At 45.9% G+C, this 19,446-nt stretch overlaps 1 protein-coding gene across 1 annotated transcript in view; it reads left to right on the top strand.

Moving 5' to 3' along the window:
* Positions 1 to 19,446, top strand: part of UBE2H (ubiquitin conjugating enzyme E2 H) — a 156,853-nt gene that overhangs the window by 115,690 nt on the left and 21,717 nt on the right. The window contains exon 3 of the mRNA XM_063926735.1: positions 17,583 to 17,657. Within this exon, the coding sequence (XP_063782805.1) occupies positions 17,583 to 17,657 (75 nt within the window). The remainder of the gene's footprint in view (positions 1 to 17,582; positions 17,658 to 19,446) is intronic.

Raw genomic sequence — 19,446 nt, 5'->3', positions numbered from 1 at the left:
AATGTATACTAGTTGGCAAGGACAGAGTATCAAGTAAATCACATATTTACTATCACACGGTACACTGGCCAGAACAAGGAACAAAAAATATCAAAATGTTGCAGGAGGGGCGGGTGCAAGAACAGGCACCGCCAGAGAAACCGTGGGCAAAGGTCAGAGGAAGTGACAGTATTTAATCTCTCAGATCATATACTTACAGAGGCAGAATCTGAGGTATTGTCTAGGGCAGGCATTCCCAACCTCGGTCCTCAAGGCACACCAACAGTGCGGGTTTTAGTGATATCCAGGCTGCAGCACAGATGGTTAAATCAAAATAACTGAGGTACTAATTAAGTTACCTGTGCTCAAGCCTGGATATCACTAAAACCTGCACTGTTAGTGTGCCTTGAGGACCGCGGTTGGGAATGCCTGGTCTAGGGGTTTGTCCTTTGAACAAACATATAGACAAAGGGCCTTTGAATGTGAAGTGGAATTACACAAGTTTCATAGACAATTGAAATTGAAAAACTTTTTGCCAGGCAAGAACAGGTGGATAGATCAAGGTTACCATTTCGCAGTAATAGCACATTTGATCCCCCATGTACTAATCCCTCAATTAATACTTTTGAGATTAGTAAAACAGGACACCATCCCGTTTATTAAAAAGCAAAAACGCTCCTATAACAATATTACCAAGGCAGAACAACAAGCTATATTGAGTCTTAGGAGTAATGACTCGATTATTATTCGAGCTGCTGACAAGGGTGGAGGGGTGGTGGTTCTCAACCGTGTTGATAATATATCAGGTGAATAGACAACTCGAGGATCCAGCTTGCTATAAAAAGTTTATTATATGATCCAACCTTTGGGTATAAAAAAGAAATAGATACAGTGATTGCTTTGGGATTAGGTAATGGATGGATCGATGAGGTTACATCAACATTTTTGATACAAGATAACCCCATTACTCCTTTATTATATATATATTGCCCAAGGTTCACAAATCCTTGTTAAAACCACCGGGGAGGCCCATTATTTCTTCAAGAGGTTCCCTCTGTCAAAGTTTATCGCAATACGTTGATTTTTTCCTTCAAGCTTTAGTTCTTAATACCCCCACTGTTTTGAAAGATACAACAGATTTTTTGATTAAATTGAGGTCTTTTGGTAATCCTCCACCAGGATGCTTACTCGTCACCTGTGATATTGTCAGCTTGTATACCAATATAGGACACACAGAAGGAATAGAGGCTATAAAGAAATCCATCACCACCAGTCCACACTATAAGGGTCCTGCAATTGAATTTTTTTTGTTGCTAATTGACATAATCTTACTCAAAAACTATTTTTTTGTTTGAGAATACATTCTATTTACAATTGCGCGGAACAGCGATGGGGTCAAACATGGCCCCAGCATATGCAAATTTATTCATGCATGAATATGAAAAAACTAATTTTTTCAATAACGCTAAATTTTCACCATACATAGCGTTTTTAGCTCGTTTTATCGACTATATCTTTATGGTGTGGACTGGGGATTTAATAAGCCTCAATGATTTCATTTCACATCTTAATAGTGTTACAGGCACCATTAGGCTCACCTGTGCAAGCAGTCCCTCTAACATAGATTTCCTTGATGTTTCGATTTCTATTAAGGAAGGGTTGTTTGAGACATCTATCTTCAAGAAAAGTACTGATAAGAATACGGTATTACTGGCGGAAAGCTTTCATCCTAAACCATTGAAATTGGGCCTACCCTTTGCTCAGCTTTCACGAATAGTCAGGATAACCTCTAATCCTGCTCTTTTGAATGAAGCTCTACATAAAATGGGGTCTGATTTTATCCAACGGGGCTACAATAAACATGATGTGGACAGTGCAATACAAAAATGCTTGACCCTGGATCGGGAAACCTTGTTGACCGGTGAGAAAAAGGATAAGGAAACCAATAGGTTAATTTTTCCCAGCACGTTTTCTATAGCTTCACGATACTTAAGAGACTCTATACTAAGGCACTGGCATATATTAGAGACTGACCCTATTATGAGGGACTTCTGCAAAAATAAACCATTGTTTGCATATAAACGAAGCAGGAATTTAAAAGATCAATTAACATCTGATATAAGCCTGACAGTCTCTCAACAGAATTGGCTATCCCTTAAGACTGGCTCATACCAATGTGGGAGATGCGTTAATTGCCGATATTTATTAACAGGTGATTTCTTTATGCACCCGAAGACCGGAGTTAAACATCTGTTACGACAGCATATGACGTGTGATAGTAAATATGTGATTTACTTGATAATCAGTCCTTGCCAACTAGTATACATTGGCAAGACCATCCGGATGTTAAAAGAAAGAATTGGAATGCATCGCTCTTCCATTAAAAAAAGCCATGGGCAAAATTGACCAGAGCACACCACCAGTGGCCAAACATTTTTTTGAAGCTGGACATACATTGAAGGATTTCAAATTTATGCCCTTGGACCAAATAAGACCTCTAAAGAGGGGAGGAGACCGACATAAACTTTTACTCCAACGGGAGTGTGAACTGATATATAAATTTGATAGTTTACCCGGGAGGCCTTAATGAAGAATTAAATTTGAATGTTTTTCTGTAGGGCTTATGAGAGGGCTGCTTACACGGGGGATGGTGGTTCATATATCCTTATGGATAATGTTTGATTTTTCTGGATTTTGATATTATTATATGTGTATTGTCTTTAGCATTCATAAGAATGCAAGCATTATGCTTGTGTTTACAGGTGATGATGTACAGCACTTTAATAATGTAACATGGATAGGTTTTCCCTTCTGGTTGTATCACCTTGTCATGTCACAGTATTCTTTTCGGCAGTTGCTTATTATAGTGATTTTTGTTTGTTAAATAGCCATGAGGCGCTTGTCCGGCTTTGCTGATATCCTTAACTGTGTGATGTCTTAGGAATCCGAAAACCGCGGTGGCCAATTGGTACCCTTTCTTGACTGTATAGACTGGACATATAAGCTAATGTCAGCAGTGTTCAGGGGAAAATGCAATGGAACCCTTTTATGGAACCAATCCCCTGGTTTGAATGATAAAATACACTATGTGGTCTGACAATATGTTTAATGCAATTGAGTCCAGTCACTACTTTTATGATACATCAATAAGCTTCCGCGCATTGGGGTCTGCTACTAAGCATCTGCTGGCGTGCTACAGTAGTGGCATGGGCCGATAGATGCGAGCGGTTGTATCCCTGCACGGACAGTATTACGAGCGCATAGACCGGAACCGGAAGTGTGTTCCAAAGACGGATGGCGTGCGGTTCACAGCGGCGCTGTGTTGATGGATGCCGGTTTGGCGCGAGTGGACGGGTGAGCGAGTTGTCATCACACCTGTGGAATGTCAGTGTGCTGATGATGGGCGCCCTGGCTATTTAAGCAGCAACCATGGGGCTAGTTTCTGTGGAGCCCTTGAGGAAGGTGGTTATACACCGAAACAGCTGGCGGGCTTATTACTACAGGATGATGCATCCACTAGCTGACCAGATAAGTTCTTTGGTTTGAAGCTTTCATGTATCTATTGGAAATATTTCATTAGTTGCTGCTATATGGAATTCAACTTGATGTGATTCTCTGCAATTTAACAACACTAAAAGAACTTTTTGGCATTTAACATGGTGTGCTGGTCTTTATGTGAACAGGCTGCTTAAATGGTGTGCTTTACACAGGAGTACTATGTATGTGTGTGTGTGTGTGTGTGTGTGTGTGTGTGTGTGTGTGTGTATATCTCTATATATCTCTATATATCTCTATATATCTCTATAATAGTACCGGACTTAGACACTGGTGTTGTGTACGGTGTGCGCTGTCGCATACTAGGGGATTTATTCGCAGGTGGTGTACTCTAGCTGTATTGTACTCGTACGCTCTGTGGTTACATTCAGTAAAATGTCTAACACAAAGGGCGGGAAATCCACGGACGCTCCTGTATCATGCAGAGCATGCGCCAAGGATTTACCTGAGGGGAATGCTTTGTATGATGGTCTGTGTAATATGTGCCATACATCTCCCAGTCAGTCCGCAACTCCTGTAACCAATCAGGAGCCACCTTGGGCGGCGTTCTCAACTATGCTCAGTATGCTTGTGACACGCCTTACGCCCCCTATGGGACCTCCTGTGCTATGGCAGCCACATATTGTCCGCCTTGAGTGGATAATTTGTCTACCCAGTTGCAGCAATTGAATCAATCTTTGGTTAGACATAAACCTACCCCAACTCACTCTCTTGTTAAGGTTCTTCTGATGGGGATGGGCAGTATACTGACCCGTCGGACACTGATACAGCTGCTCTGACGAGGAATCTACAACTTAAGTTGATGTCCCTGACCTAGTGGTTGCTATTAAGCAGATCCTACAAATAGATGATGATGTGGATCCCGCTACGGTGTCTAAGAAACCTGATAAGTTTAAACGTCAGAAGGTAACTAAAATATTCTTACTGCTTTCTGACCATTTAGTAGACATACACCAGGAACCCTGGTCTTCCCCAGGAGAGAAATTCTCCCTATCTAAAAAGATGGTAGCTCGTTATCCTCTCCCTTCTGAGTAGTGTAACAAGTGGGGAAATTCACCACCGGTGGATTCCCATGTCACCCATCTCGTGGTGTCATCTACTCTGCCTGTCACCACAGTCACCTCACTGAAGAAACTGACAGATAAGCGTGTGGATGGTTGCCTGAAGTTTATTTACTCCCTTACAGGTGCTGTACATAGACCCACTATAGCAGCCTCCTGGGCTGCAAAAGGAATTGAAGCATGGGTTCAGGCATTAGAGCAAGGATGGGGAACCTTCGGCCCGCCAGCTGTTGTTGAATACACATCCCAGCATGCCCTGCAATAGTTTTAGCATGGCTAAATAGCAAAACTGTAGCAAGGCATGCTGGTATGTGTAGTTCAACAAGAGCTCGAGGGCCGAAGGTTCCCAATTCCTGCATTAGAGGAAGAGCTGCCTCAAGATATATCTGACACTGCCAGACAATACCTGTCTCATATTACCACCGCCGCCTATTACATTCGGGAGGCGTCCTCTGAGGCAGGTGTGTTTTGGCGGCCAAGGCATCGACTGCGTCCATCCTGGCTCACCGTATTCTGTGGTTGAGGTCGTCGAAGGTGGACCTGAATTCCAAGAATACCTTGGAGGTAGTCCCTTTTCAGGGAGACCTCCTATTTGGGGAAGATCTCAATAAGATTGTCACTGACTTAGAGGCTGCTAAGACTGCATTTCTCCTGAATACTAATCCTTCTGCACAGAAGGCAAAAAGTACCACTTTTCGTTCCTTTCGGCCTCAAGGGAAAACAAAAGGTTAGTCATTCTCGAGACCATCTCTTGCTCCCAAAACCACCAAGCCAAAACAATCCTGGTCCGCCCATCAGCTTGCCTCTAAACATGACAAGCCTGCTGCATGACGGGCCGGGCCTCCCCCTGGGGAACCCCAGGGTGGGAGGCCGACTTCTGCGATTCACCCAGGTCTGGTTAAAGACCTCTTCAGACGCATGGGTGCGAGAAGTTGTTTCTCACAGGTACGCAGTCTCTTTCAAGAGACATCCCCCTTGCCAGTTCTGCACAACGGTTATCCCTTCGGATCTGTTGAAGGCGCAAGCTCTACAACTGGTTGTGCATTCCCTCCTGGATACAGGAGTGGTAGTGCCGGTACCTCTGTCCCAGTGAGGAAGGGGATACTACTCGACCCTGTTTCTAGTCACGAAACCCAATGGGTCGGAACGGAATGGCTTATACTCAACCTCAAATCGCTGAACAAGTTTGTGATGGTGTCCCAAGTTCCGTATGGAAACTCTGCGCTCGATTGTTCTGGCCATGGAACCCGGAGACTATATGGTATCCCTGGATATACAAGATGCTTACCTGCATATTCCTATTGCCATATCGCGTCCGCAAGATCTGTGGTTTGCTATCTGCAACCTCCACTATCCATTCCAGGCTCTCCTGTTTGGACTGGCAACGGCCCCTCGGATCTTCACCAAGGTTATGGCTGTGATGACGGCTCATCTCCGTCGCCAGGGAGTCAGAATCCTGCCGTGTCTGGGCGACTTGCTGATTCTGGCAGACTCCAAGATGTCCTCCTCAGTCATCTTCAACTGACGGTAAACTTCCTACAAGCCCACGGGTGGCTAATCAACTGGAAGAGGTCCTTGCTGGTCCCTGCTCGGAGCATGGTGCACCTGGGGGCACTTCTTGACACGCACAGTCAACGGCTGTTTCTGTCTCCAGAGAAGGTCCTGAAACTTCAGAACAGGATCAGATACTTCCTCTCTCGCACAAGAGTGTCTATACACTCGGCGATGCAAGTACTAGGCCTCATGGTGTCTGCTTTTGACATGGTGGAGTACGCTCCATTTCGTTCCCGCCCTCTGCAGAGGTTAATCCTTTCTCAGTGGGACGGCCTGCCTCATCGGATCAGGTCTCACATGATCTTCTTAACTCCAGAGGTTCGTCTGTCACTGACCTGGTGGATACAGGACCAGCAGTTAAGCAGGGGCCGTCCCTTCTGGATCCCCAACTGGGTCCTACGGATGACGGATTCCAGTCTGCGAGGTTGGGGTGCGGTGTTGGAGCAGCACTCCTTCCAGGGTCAGAAGGAGTTACGGGCAGTGTTCAATGCTTTGTGTCTCGCCCTGCCTCTGTTACAGAACAGGCCTGTTCAAGTGCGGTCAGACAATGCCACCACTGTGGCATACATAAACCATCAAGGAGGCACTTGAAGCCGCATGGCAATGCTGGAAGTATCAAAAATCCTTTGTTGGGCGGAACGCCATCTGCCAGCAATATCGGCAGTGTTCATTCCGGGAGTCCTCAACTGGGAAGCAAATTTCCTCAGTCGTCATGACGTGCACGCCGGAGAGTGGAGTCTTCATCGGGAAGTCTTTCAACTCCTAGTGGACAAGTGGGGCCTATCAGATGTAGACCTGATAGCGTCTCGACACAATCACAAAGTTCCGGTCTTCGGATCAAGAACCAGGGATCCTCAAGCGGCGTTCGTGGACGCACTAGCAATTCCATGGAACTTTCGGCTGCCCTATGTGTTCCCTCCAGTGTCGCTTCTGCCCTACTACTGCGGAAGTTCAAACAAGGAGGAATTCTACTTCTAGTCACTCCAGCATGGCCCAGAAGGCGTCACTCCAGCATGGCCCAGAAGGCATTTGGTTCTCAGACCTGCGGGATCTATCGATAGAGCGTCCTCTTCTACTTCCCCAACGCCCAGACCTCCTCGTTCCAGGTTTACCCAGACTGGCTTTGACGGCGTGGCTCGCATCACTCCTGAGGGCAAAAGGATTCTCTGAGGCGGTTATCCAAACTATGTTGAAGGCCCGCAAACCGGCATCTGCGCGGATTTATTATAAGGTCTGGCATTCTTACTTCACCTGGTGTGCTGCTAAAAATTACGATGCATACACATTCAGTATTTCCAGAGATTCTGGCTTTTCTGCAACAAGGCCTGGACTTAGGCCTTTGTCTGGCCTCCCTCAAGGTTCATATTTCTGCCTTGTCAGTGTGGTTTCAGAGAAAAATTGCGTCTATTCCTGACGTTCATACTTTTACTCAGGGTGTGTTAATGGATTCAGCCTCCCTATGTCCCTCCTGTGGCTCCATGGGATTTATCTGTTGTCCTGAATTCCCCGCAAGAGTCTCCATTTGAACCTCTTGAGTCAGTGGACCTTGAATGGCTTACGGTCAAGGTACTGTTCCTACTGGCTATCGCCTCTGCTAGGAGAGTGTCAGACCTAGGCGATTTGTCCTGTCGTACACCCTTCCTGATATTTCACCGTGACCGGGCAGTTCTTAGAACTCGCCCAGGTTATTTATCCAAGGTGGTGTCATCTTTTCACCTTAACCAAGAGATTGTGGTTCCGGCTTTCGTCTCTTCTGGTTTGTCCTCCAAAGAGCGGTCTTTGGATGTGGTACGGGCTCTCCGTGGAGAGGACCACCTCTGTCAGGAGGTCAGGTGCCCTTTTTGAACTTTTTGGTTTTCACAAACATGGCTTGCCTACAAATAAGCAAACCTTGGCTAGATGGATTAGAATGGTGATTGCACAAGCTGGACTCCCAGCTCTTGCTGCTATTAAAGCCCATTCTACTCGGTCTGTTGGACCTTCTTGGGCAGCCTGCATCCACTGAACAATTGTGCAAGGCAGCTACATGGTCCTCAGTGAACATGTTCATAAGGTTCTATGCCTTTGATACTTCCGCCTCCCAGGATGCTTCCTCTGGACGCCAGGTTCTCATACCCGCTACGGCGCGTTCCCTCCCATGAGGAATGGCTTTAGGACAACCCCAATGTTTCCCTGTGGAAACCAATGTACCCTGATGCAGAAAAGAAGATTTATGGTAGACTTAGCATTGTTAAATCTCTTTCTGCAAGGTACATTGGTTCCACAGGGCGCCCACCCTGACGCCCCTAGCTTCTATGGGTTTGTATGACATTAGGCGCTAGTCCCTTCTCCTGTCGTGAGAACGTGGTTCTATGTGACTAACATCTACCTTCTTTTACCTGCTCCCGCATTGGACTGGTTAACAAAACTGAGCTCACAGTGCCTGGAGACGGGGTTATAGAGGAGGCCCCAATGCATCTTAGAACAGTCTAAAGCTTTAGCCTGTTGGTGCCTGGATCAAGATCCATCTCTACACCCCGATGTTTCCCTGTGGAACCAATGTACCTCGCAGAAAGATTTAACAATGGTAAGTCTACCAGAAATCTCCTTATTCCTCACATACGCCATACATTAAATGGATATGAAGTTAGCACTTCCTGAAATTTGGGATTGCAAATGAAGGGAAGGTATGAGAATTTACCTGCATTACTAGTCTTTCAAAGCAATAGATTCTCTTGTAGAGCAAGTGAAATCTCTTGGTCATGGAGATGTAGAAAACTATCAAATTTCCCTTCCCTCTAAAAACTCCCTCTGGACTCCCCCTCTTGAGGTATCATAGGATAATGGCATAGTTGTACCGTAGAACATTAGGAGAGTTGATGCCTCTGTTCTACATTGATGTAATTTCTGTAGACCTATTTTTTTTTTTTCTTACTGTTCCACACATCTCCTTTAAAATGTAGTTATTGTACTGGCCAATGAGCACAGTGTTTGACGTAAATACATTAATCTGGGAAATAATCATTTTTGAGATTCACTTTGCCTATGTAAGACAGGTGAAGGCGTTTCTAATTCTTCAGCTCAAGTGAAATAGTGTGGATAGCAGGCATGAAATTGAGACTTTAAAGGAGTCCCAGATTTCTAGTGATACCGACCTCTAAATAGTTAAAATGGTCTGACAGCCATGATTGCCCGACTTTACAAGAAAAGCACTACAGACTTGGACTTGTTCAGTTTACTGATCTACTAATGCAGTGAAACTTTGAGGTTAGTGGTTAGGACATTGTAGCTGGAAGAATGGCTAGTTCATTTCCCCAACGGAAGCATTTGAACTTGGAATACTAAATCTTTTAGCCTGTGATAGCAAAAAATTGTCCAACATCTGTTTGGCCTAAACATACATTTTCTGAGATCCTTCAGTAGGGTAAAATGCATCATGCAAAGCCTTTGTTTACAAATCCTGGAAAGTCTGGTATTGCACATCAATTTTTTTGTTTGTTTGTCTTGAAACCCAATTTGTTACATTACCACACAGTAGATTTGTCTACAGAAGTGTCACTCGAGGGAGGAGATGAAGAATTTAATCTCTCAGCTGTTTGGAGCAGCCATCCACTACCACAAGGATGGGTAAAGCAAAACGATATGTTTTTGATGAATTTTAGGAAAGGGATGTAGTTAATATACTGGGATACCGGCGTTTAGAATCCTGTCCGCTGGTAAAATGCCGGCTGAAATACAAACCGCTCCCTGGTATTCCCACTTGAGTGGTAGGTCCACGCCACCACCCGAGGAAGAATCAAACCCGTGGCAAGCTTTGCTTGCCACCTAGCCCGAAGCGTGGCGAGTGCCGCGAGCCTGCGCTCACTGACAGTATTACGGCTGTCTGGATCCTGACAGCCAGCATCCTGCACCCAGGATATAATACTGAACCCTTAAAGTATTTGTTCATATCCTACAAACATTGTCAATGTAGGAAGAGTAATGAGCACAATTAATAAAATATTACACTGCAATGTTAATTGTTGTGTTAGCAGATGAAAACCAAAACAACTAGCTCTTCCTGAAATAAACAATGTATGCAATAGAAAAAAATATTGAACAGACCTGAGATTAATAGAGGAAAACCGCCTAGCTAGTGGTAAAAACCATAGATCAGGACCTGGTCAACCTGTGGCTCTCCAGCTGTTGTGAAACTATATATCCTAGCATGCACTGCCACCGTTTTAACACTCCATATTAGCAAAACTGGCAGGGCATGCTGGGACTTGTAGTCTCATAACAGCTGGAGAGCCACAGGCTGGCCAGGCCTGCAGTAGGGCAAGAGTTCTTAAAATACAACAGAAAAGTAAATGCAAATATTACCAGTACCAACTGGGTAGTGCACCGAATTTATACTGTTGCAAAGATATACATAATAATATACTATAACTTGTTTTGGTGAGGAGTGAAGTATTTGCATATGCTACTGTATAAACAATAAGAAAAAATAATCCGTAACTGGAAAATTATGGAGAGAATGGTAATAGGAAGGGTAGAACATACTTGGAGATAGACGACAAAATGCAGAGGTTTGATTAGTACAGCAAGTAAAGAAATTAAAATAAAGCATAAAATAACATGCTTCTAAGAGAACAGACTGAGTCCAGCTGCCAGTCTGTCCTTGCGTCAAAGTATTCAGATACAAACAAAAAACTTCGTTCCGCTCCCTTGCTTATATCACCTCATTGGGCGGTATACAATTGATTATCGCACCTGATCTCCCATCTAAAGTGACAGGAGACCGCAGGGGTGATATTCAATAGTGTCACTTTATCGCACTAATTGTGCCCATAGAGGTCGGGTTTAGCCACATAAAGCAGCTAAACCTGAGTGCTGTGCGCTATTGTGAAAAGTGCCGTTTGGGCACGCAAAATGTGTTCCTTTTCATACATCTCAGCTCGCCACCCCCGGAGGGAGCAAGCTGAAGTGCAGGCGCCGGCAGCCATCTCGCCCGAACTGAGCTACAATTGAATAGCTCTGTTCTAGTGGCGGCCAGCGTGATAATATTTGGATCTCGCCCACTGAGTTGAAGGAGCGAACTGGTGTAGGTCCTGACAACCAAAGTGGAGCATATCCAGTCTCTGGTAGAGAACAGTTGGGGCTCCATTGCAGCCAGGATCACACCATTTGACCAAGGATGAATAAGAGAATCTGTATTATTGTGTCCCTATGAAAATAATTTTCAGTGGTGTTGGGTCAACACCCGAAAGTCCTGCAAATACCTCCAGCTATGCCTGACACACCAGGAGGTAAAAACACCAAGAGGTAGCTAGTTAGCAGCTCATTCTTCTAGTGGTGGCTCCTCCAGTAGCCAAATTGCCTCCATTAGTAGCTTGCTCAGCAAAGTGTCAGATCCCAAAGTGGGTGACTGGAGTAGAATGAGGTCAGGGAGGAGCTGTAGAAACTCATGATTGGCACAATCAATTCACAGTTCAGTGAAAAGGAACAGGAAGCCACTGCAGAAGGAGAAACAGATGGTTGGGGCTCAATGACTGTACCCATGCATTCACTTTTCTTTCTTTAATTCTTTCTTTCAAAGTACTCTTCAATGATTAGAGTACTACGCTCTGATGTAATGTCTCCAACAGATGTAGGGTGGAGTGGATTCTATTTGAGTTGATGGTTTTTATTTGTTGGTGTTTTGAATTCTTAACCCTTAATAATATAATAATAATAAATAATAATTAATAATTAATTAATAATAAAAATAAAATAAAAAAACAAGAATTTACTCACCGGTAATTCTATTTCTCGTAGTCCGTAGTGGATGCTGGGAACTCCGTAAGGACCATGGGGGATAGCGGGCTCCGAAGGAGGCTGGGCACTCTAGAAAGATCTTAGACTACCTGGTGTGCACTGGCTCCTCCCACTATGACCCTCCTCCAAGCCTCAGTTAGAATTCGTGCCCGGCCGAGGTTGGATGCACACTAGGGGCTCTCCTGAGCTCTTAGAAAGAATAGACTTAGGTTTTTTATTTTCAGTGAGACCTGCTGGCAACAGGCTCACTGCAGCGAGGGACTAAGGGGAGAAGAAGCGAACTCGCCTGCTTGCAGCCGGATTGGGCTTCTTAGGCTACTGGACACCATTAGCTCCAGAGGGATCGACCGCAGGCCCAGTCCTTGGTGTTCGGTCCCGGAGCCGCGCCGCCGTCCCCCTTACAGAGCCAGAAGCAAGAAGATAGGTCCGGAAAATCGGCGGCATGAAGACTCTGTCTTCACCAAGGTAGCGCACAGCACTGCAGCTGTGCGCCATTGCTCCTCTCACACACTTCACACTCCGGTCACTGAGGGTGCAGGGCGCTGGGGGGGGGCGCCCTGAGGCAGCAATAAAAACACCTTGGCTGGCTAAAATACCTCAATATATAGCCCCAGGGGCTATATATGAGGAAAATACCCCTGCCAGAATTCCATAAAAAGCGGGAGAATAGGCCGCGAAAAAGGGGCGGAGCCTATCTCCTCAGCACACTGGCGCCATTTTTCCCTCACAGCTCGGCTGGAAGGAAGCTCCCTGGCTCTTCCCTGCAATCTACAGTACAGTAAGAGGGAAAAGAGAGGGGGGGCATTAAATTTGGCAGTATATATACATATATTATATGAAAAGCAGCTATTAGGGACATAACTCAGTTAGTCCCTGTATATATATAGCGCTCTGGTGTGTGCTGGCATACTCTCACTCTGTCCCCCCAAAGGGCTTTTGTGGGTCCTGTCCTCGTTTAGAGCATTCCCTGTGTGTCTGCGGTGTGTCGGTACGGCTGTGTCGACATGTTGAATGAGGAGGCTTATATGGTGACGGAGCAGAGGCCGATATATGTGATGTAGCCCCCTGTGGGGCCGACACCAGAGTGGATGGATAGGTGAAAGGTATTAACCGACAGTGTCAACTCCTTACATAAAAGGGTGGATGACGTATCAGCTGTGGGACAGCCGGCTCCTCAGCCCGCGCCTGCCCAGGCGTCTCAAAGGCCATCAGGGGCTCAAAAACGCCCACTCACTCAGATGGCAGACACAGATGTCGACACGGAGTCTGACTCCAGGGTCGACAAGGTTGAGACATATACACAATCCACTAGGAACATCCGTGACTTGATCCCGGCAATAAAAAATGTGTTACACATTTCTGACATTAACCCAAGCACCTCTAAAAATGGGTTTTTAGGTTGGGGAGAAAAAACAGGCAGTGTTTTGTTCCCCCATCAGATGAATAAATGAAGTGTGTGAAAAGCGTGGGTTCCCCCGTTTAGAAACTGGTAATTTCTAAAGAGTTACTGATGGCGTACCCTTTCCCGCCAGGAGGTTAAGTTACGCTGGGAGATATCCCCTAGGGTGGATAAGGCGCTTACACGGTTGTCAAAAAAGGTAGCACTGCCGTTTTAGGAACGGCCACTTTGAAGGTACCTGTTGATAAAAAGCAGGAGGCTATCCTGAAGTCTGTATTTACACACTCAGGTACTAGACGGAGACCTGCAGATCGTGCTGCTGCAGCGTGGTCGGTGACCCTGTCAAACATGAGAACATATTAAAGACGTCGTCTTATATATGAGGGATGCACAGAGGGATATTTTGCCGGCTGGCATCCAAAATGAATGTAATGTCCATTCTGTCAGGAGGGTATTTGAGACCTGTCACGGGACAGGTGATGCTGACTTTAAAAAGATTCTGCCTTATATAGGTGAGGAATTATTTGGGGATGGTCTCTGGGACCTCGTATCCACAGCCACAGCTGGGAAGAAATATTTTTACCTCAGGTTTCCTCACGGACTCAGAAAGCACTGTATTATCAGGTACAGTCCTTTCGGCTTCAGAAAAGCAAGCGGGTCAAAGGCGTTTCCCTTCTGTACAGAGACAAGGGAAGAGGGAAAAAGCTGCACCTGTCAGCCTGCTCCCAGAATCAACATTCTTCTCTCGCTTCCTCTGAGCCCACAGCATGACGCGGGGGCTCCACAGGTGTAGCCAGGTACGGTGGGGGGCCGTCTCCAAAATTTCAGCGATCAGTGGGCTCGCTCACAGGTGGATCCCTGTTTCTTTCAGATAGTATGTCAGGGGTACAAGCTGGAATTCGAGATATCTCCCCCCAGCCGTTTCCTAGATTATGGCTTGCCGACAACTCCCTCAGGCAGGGAGGCTGTACTAGAGGCAATTAATAAGCAGTATTCCCAAAGGTAATACTCAAGTGCCCCTACTTCAACAAGGATGGGGTTACTATTCTACACGGGTTGGGGTACCGAAACAGCATGGTTCGGTGTGACCCATTTATATTAAAATCCTTGAACACATACATAAAAAAATTCAAGTTCAAGATGGAATCGCTCGGGGCGGTTATTGCAAGCCTGGACGAGGGGGATTACATGGTATCCCGGGACATCAAGGATGCTTACCTGCATGTCCCCATTTACCATCCTCGCCAGGAGTACCTCAGATTTGTGGTACAGGATTACCATTACCAAGTCCAGACAGGACTGTACAAGGCACCGAGGGTGTTTACCGGGGTAATGGCCGAAATGATGATACTCCTTCGAAAAAAGGGAGTTTTAATTATCCCGTACTTGGACAATCTCCTTATAAGAGCGAGGTCCAAGGAGCAGTTGCTAGTCGGGGTAGCACTATTTTGGAAAGTGCTACAACAGCAGGGTTGGATTCTAAACAGTCCAAAGTCACAGCTGGTTCCTATGACACGTCTACTGTTCCTGGGGATGGTTCTGGACACAGACCAGAAATAAGTGTTTCTCCGGGAGGAGAAAGCCAAGGAGCTGTCATCTCTAGTCAGAGACCTCCTGAAGCCAAAACAGGTATCGGTGCATCATTGCACGCGAATCCTGGGGAAAAATGGTAGCTTCCTACGAAGCAATCCCATTCGGCAGGTTCCATGCAAGAACTTTTCAGTGGGACCTGTTGGACATATGGTCCGGATCGCATCTTCAAATGCATCGGCTGATAACCCTGTCTCCAAGGACCAGGGTATCTCTAAAATGGTGGCTGCAGAGTGCCCATCTTAAGGAGGGCCGCAGGTTCGAAATACTGGACTAGGTCCTAGTGACCATGGAGGCCAGCCTTTGAGGCTGGGGGCAGTCACACAGGGAAGAAACTTCCAAAGACTTTGGTCAAGTCAGGTGACGTCTCTACACAAAATATTCTGGAACTGAGGGCCAGTTACAATGCCCTGGGTCAGGCAAGGCCTCTGCTTCAAAACCAGCTGATCCAATCAGACAACATCACGGCGGTCGCCCATGTAAACCAACAGGGCGACACAAGAAGCAGGATGGCGATGGCAGAAGCCACAAGGATTCTCCGATGGGCGGAAATTCATGTGTTAGCACTGTCAGCAGTGTTCATTCCCGGAGTGGACAACTGGGAAGCAGATCTTCTCAGCAGACACGACCTCCACCCGGGAGAGTGGGGACTTCATCCAGAAGTCTTCCAAAGGATTGTACACCTTTGGGAAAGGCCACAGGTGGACATGATGGCGTCCCGCATCAACAAAAAGCTATAAAAGATATTGCGCCAGGTCAAGAGACCCTCAGGCGATAGTTGTGGACGCTCTGGTAACACCGTGGGTGTACCAGTCGGTTTATGTGTTCCCTCCTCTGCCCCTCATACCAAAGGTATTGAGAATAATAATAAGAAGGCGAGGAGTAAGAACGATACTCGTGGTTCCGGATTGGCCAAGAAGAGCTTGGTACCCACAACTTCAAAAAATTATATCAGAGGACCCATGGCCTCTGCGGCTCAGACAGGACCTGCGGCAGCAGGGGCCCTGTCTGTTCCAAAACTTACCGCGGCTGCGTTTGACGGCATGGCGGTTGAACGCCGGATCCTGAAGGAAAAGGGCATTCCGGAGGAAGTCATTCCTACGCTTATTAAAGCTAGGAAAGAGGTTACAGCAAATCATTATCACCGCATATGGCGGAAGTATGTTGCATGGTGTGAGGCCGAAAAGGCCCAACAGAGGAATTTCAACTAGGTCGATTTCTGCATTTCCTGCAAGCAGGAGTGAATATGGGCCTAAAACTGGGCTCCATTAAGGTACAGATCTCGGCTCTGTCGATTTTCTTTCAAAAAGAACTAGTTTCAGTACCTGAAGTTCAGACTTTTGTAAAGGGAGTGCTGCATATTCAGCCCCCATATGTGCCTCCTGTGGCACCTTGGGATCTCAACGTGGTGTTGAGTTTCTTAAAATCACATTGGTTTGAACCACTAAAAACTGTGGATCTGAAATATCTCACGTGGAAGGTGGTCATGTTATTGGCCTTGGCTTCTGCCAGGCGAGTATCAGAATTGGCGGCTTTGTCTTATAAAAGCCCTTATCTGATTTTCCATATGGATAGGGCAGAATTGAGGACTCGTCCCCAGTTTCTCCCTAAGGTGGTGTCAGCGTTTCACCTGAACCAGCCTATTGTGGTGCCTGCGGCTACTAGGGACTTGGAGGACTCCAAGTTGTTAGACGTGGTCAGGGCCCTGAAAATATATGTTTCCAGGACGGCTGGAGTCAGAAAATCTGACTCGCTGTTTATCCTATATGCACCCAACAAGCTGGGTGCTCCTGCTTCTAAGCAGACTATTGTTCGTTGGATTTGTAGTACAATTCAGCTTGCACATTCTGTGGCAGGCCTGCCACAGCCAAAATCTGTCAATGCCCATTCCACAAGGATGGTGGGCTCATCTTGGGCGGCTGCCCGAGGGGTCTCGGCTTTACAGTTTTGCCGAGCTGCTACTTGGTCAGGGGCAAACACGTTTGCAAAATTCTATAAATTTGATACCCTGGCTGAGGAGGACCTGGAGTTCTCTCATTCGGTGTTGCAGAGTCATCCGCACTCTCCCGCCCGTTTGGGAGCTTTGGTATAATCCCCATGGTCCTTACGGAGTTCCCAGCATCCACTAGGACGTCAGAGAAAATAAGAATTTACTCACCGGTAATTCTATTTCTCGTAGTCCGTAGTGGATGCTGGGCGCCAGTCCCAAGTGCGGTGTATCTGCAATACTTGTACATAGTTATTGTTAACTAAATCGGGTTATTGTTGAGCCGTCTGTTGAGAGGCTCAGTTGTTTCATACTGTTAACTGGGTTTCATATCACGAGTTATACGGTGTGAATGGTGTGGCTGGTATGAGTCTTACCCGGGATTCAAAATCCTTCCTTATTGTGTACGCTCGTCCGGGCACGGTGTCCTAACTGAGGCTTGGAGGAGGGTCATAGTGGGAGGAGCCAGTGCACACCAGGTAGTCTAAGATCTTTCTAGAGTGCCCAGCCTCCTTCGGAGCCCGCTATCCCCCATGGTCCTTACGGAGTTCCCAGCATCCACTACGGACTACGAGAAATAGAATTACCGGTGAGTAAATTCTTATTTTTTTATTTTATTTTTTTCACTGCATTTTAATCTTTTGAAGCACTCACTTTTTTTTTTTCTTCTTCTTTATGGCAGCACCATATGAAGGTGGCGTGTGGAAAGTTAGAGTGGACCTTCCAGATAAATATCCTTTCAAATCTCCTTCTATAGGTTTGTAATGCTCCCCTGTACCCATAAGCTTACAGTTAGTCACTTGGCTGTAAAAGGACATTGTGTGAATCAGCTATGCATTTTTTAAGGTTGACTTAGTTTAGAAACACTATTAAAAAAATGTAGTATTAGTCATAGGGCTGAATTCAGTTAGTCACAAAATCAGGGTAATTTACAGTGATTGCGGTTTTCAGTGAATGTCTTAATTTTTATTTTTTATTTTTTTGCTGCAAAAAATGGGCTTTGTGGGTATGCGTGTTCCTGCGATTTTGCCTATTCAATTGCAAATTCATGAAAACTATATTACTGCGAAAATTGTTTGCTGAAAGTGAAAAATGGAGAAATTTTGCCTGTACCCACAAAAAACACACAACCAAAACGAACATCAGATAACAGTATAAAAGTTTATTATTAGCTATAATAAAACTATTTCTGGTACCTAAATTGGGTCAAATGGCTGTGATATACATTTAAAAAATTTTTTTATAGAAAGCCAATTTTTTTTTCCCTCGCAAAACAGCTAAAATTAAATTTGTCGGCACATAATAATGGGTATAAGTATTTATTTGGGTTATTCTAGGGGGCACACGGAAACAGCCCAATTACTCCCACCTTCAAGTATAAAAACACTTGTCCCACTCATAAACCAACCCAATATACCTGTCCCATACCTTGTACCCCTGTTTGCATCATTTTGCAGTTTTTAACCCAAACAATGATGTGTCATTATTGGCTAATTAAAAATAATTTAAAACGTCTTGTGCCCAATTAGACATTCAAAGGAGTGTCCTATGGGTTCTGACCCAAATCCTGACATTTTGACTTAAAAATAAGGATTTTTCTCTATCGTCCTAGTGGATGCTGGGGTTCCTGAAAGGACCATGGGGAATAGCGGCTCCGCAGGAGACAGGGCACAAAAAGTAAAGCTTTAGGATCAGGTGGTGTGCACTGGCTCCTCCCCCTATGACCCTCCTCCAAGCCAGTTAGATTTTTGTGCCCGGCCGAGAAGGGTGCAATCTAGGTGGCTCTCCTAAAGAGCTGCTTAGAAAAGTTTAGCTTAGGTTTTTTATTTTACAGTGAGTCCTGCTGGCAACAGGATCACTGCAACGAGGGACTTAGGGGAGAAGAAGTGAACTCACCTGCGTGCAGGATGGATTGGCTTCTTGGCTACTGGACATCAGCTCCAGAGGGACGATCACAGGTACAGCCTGGATGGTCACCGGAGCCTTGCCGCCGGCCCCCTTGCAGATGCTGAAGTAAGAAGAGGTCCAGAATCGGCGGCAGAAGACTCCTCAGTCTTCTAAAGGTAGCGCACAGCACTGCAGCTGTGCGCCATTTTCCTCTCAGCACACTTCACACGGCAGTCACTGAGGGTGCAGGGCGCTGGGAGGGGGGCGCCCTGGGAGGCAAATGAAAACCTATTTTGGCTAAAAAATACCTCACATATAGCCTCCGGAGGCTATATGGAGATATTTAACCCCTGCCAGAATCCGTTAAAAGCGGGAGACGAGGCCGCCGAAAAAGGGGCGGGGCCTATCTCCTCAGCACACAGCGCCATTTTCCCTCACAGAAAGGCTGGAGGGAAGGCTCCCAGGCTCTCCCCTGCACTGCACTACAGAAACAGGGTTAAAACAGAGAGGGGGGGCACTAATTTGGCGTTAGAAATATATAAAAAAGATGCTATAAGGGAAAACACTTATATAAGGTTGTCCCTATATAATTATAGCGTTTTTGGTGTGTGCTGGCAAACTCTCCCTCTGTCTCTCCAAAGGGCTAGTGGGTCCTGTCC

This window comes from Pseudophryne corroboree, chromosome 6 (assembly GCF_028390025.1).
Source record: "Pseudophryne corroboree isolate aPseCor3 chromosome 6, aPseCor3.hap2, whole genome shotgun sequence".
NCBI lineage: Eukaryota > Metazoa > Chordata > Amphibia > Anura > Myobatrachidae > Pseudophryne > Pseudophryne corroboree.
This window is presented reverse-complemented; position numbering and strand designations above follow the sequence as displayed.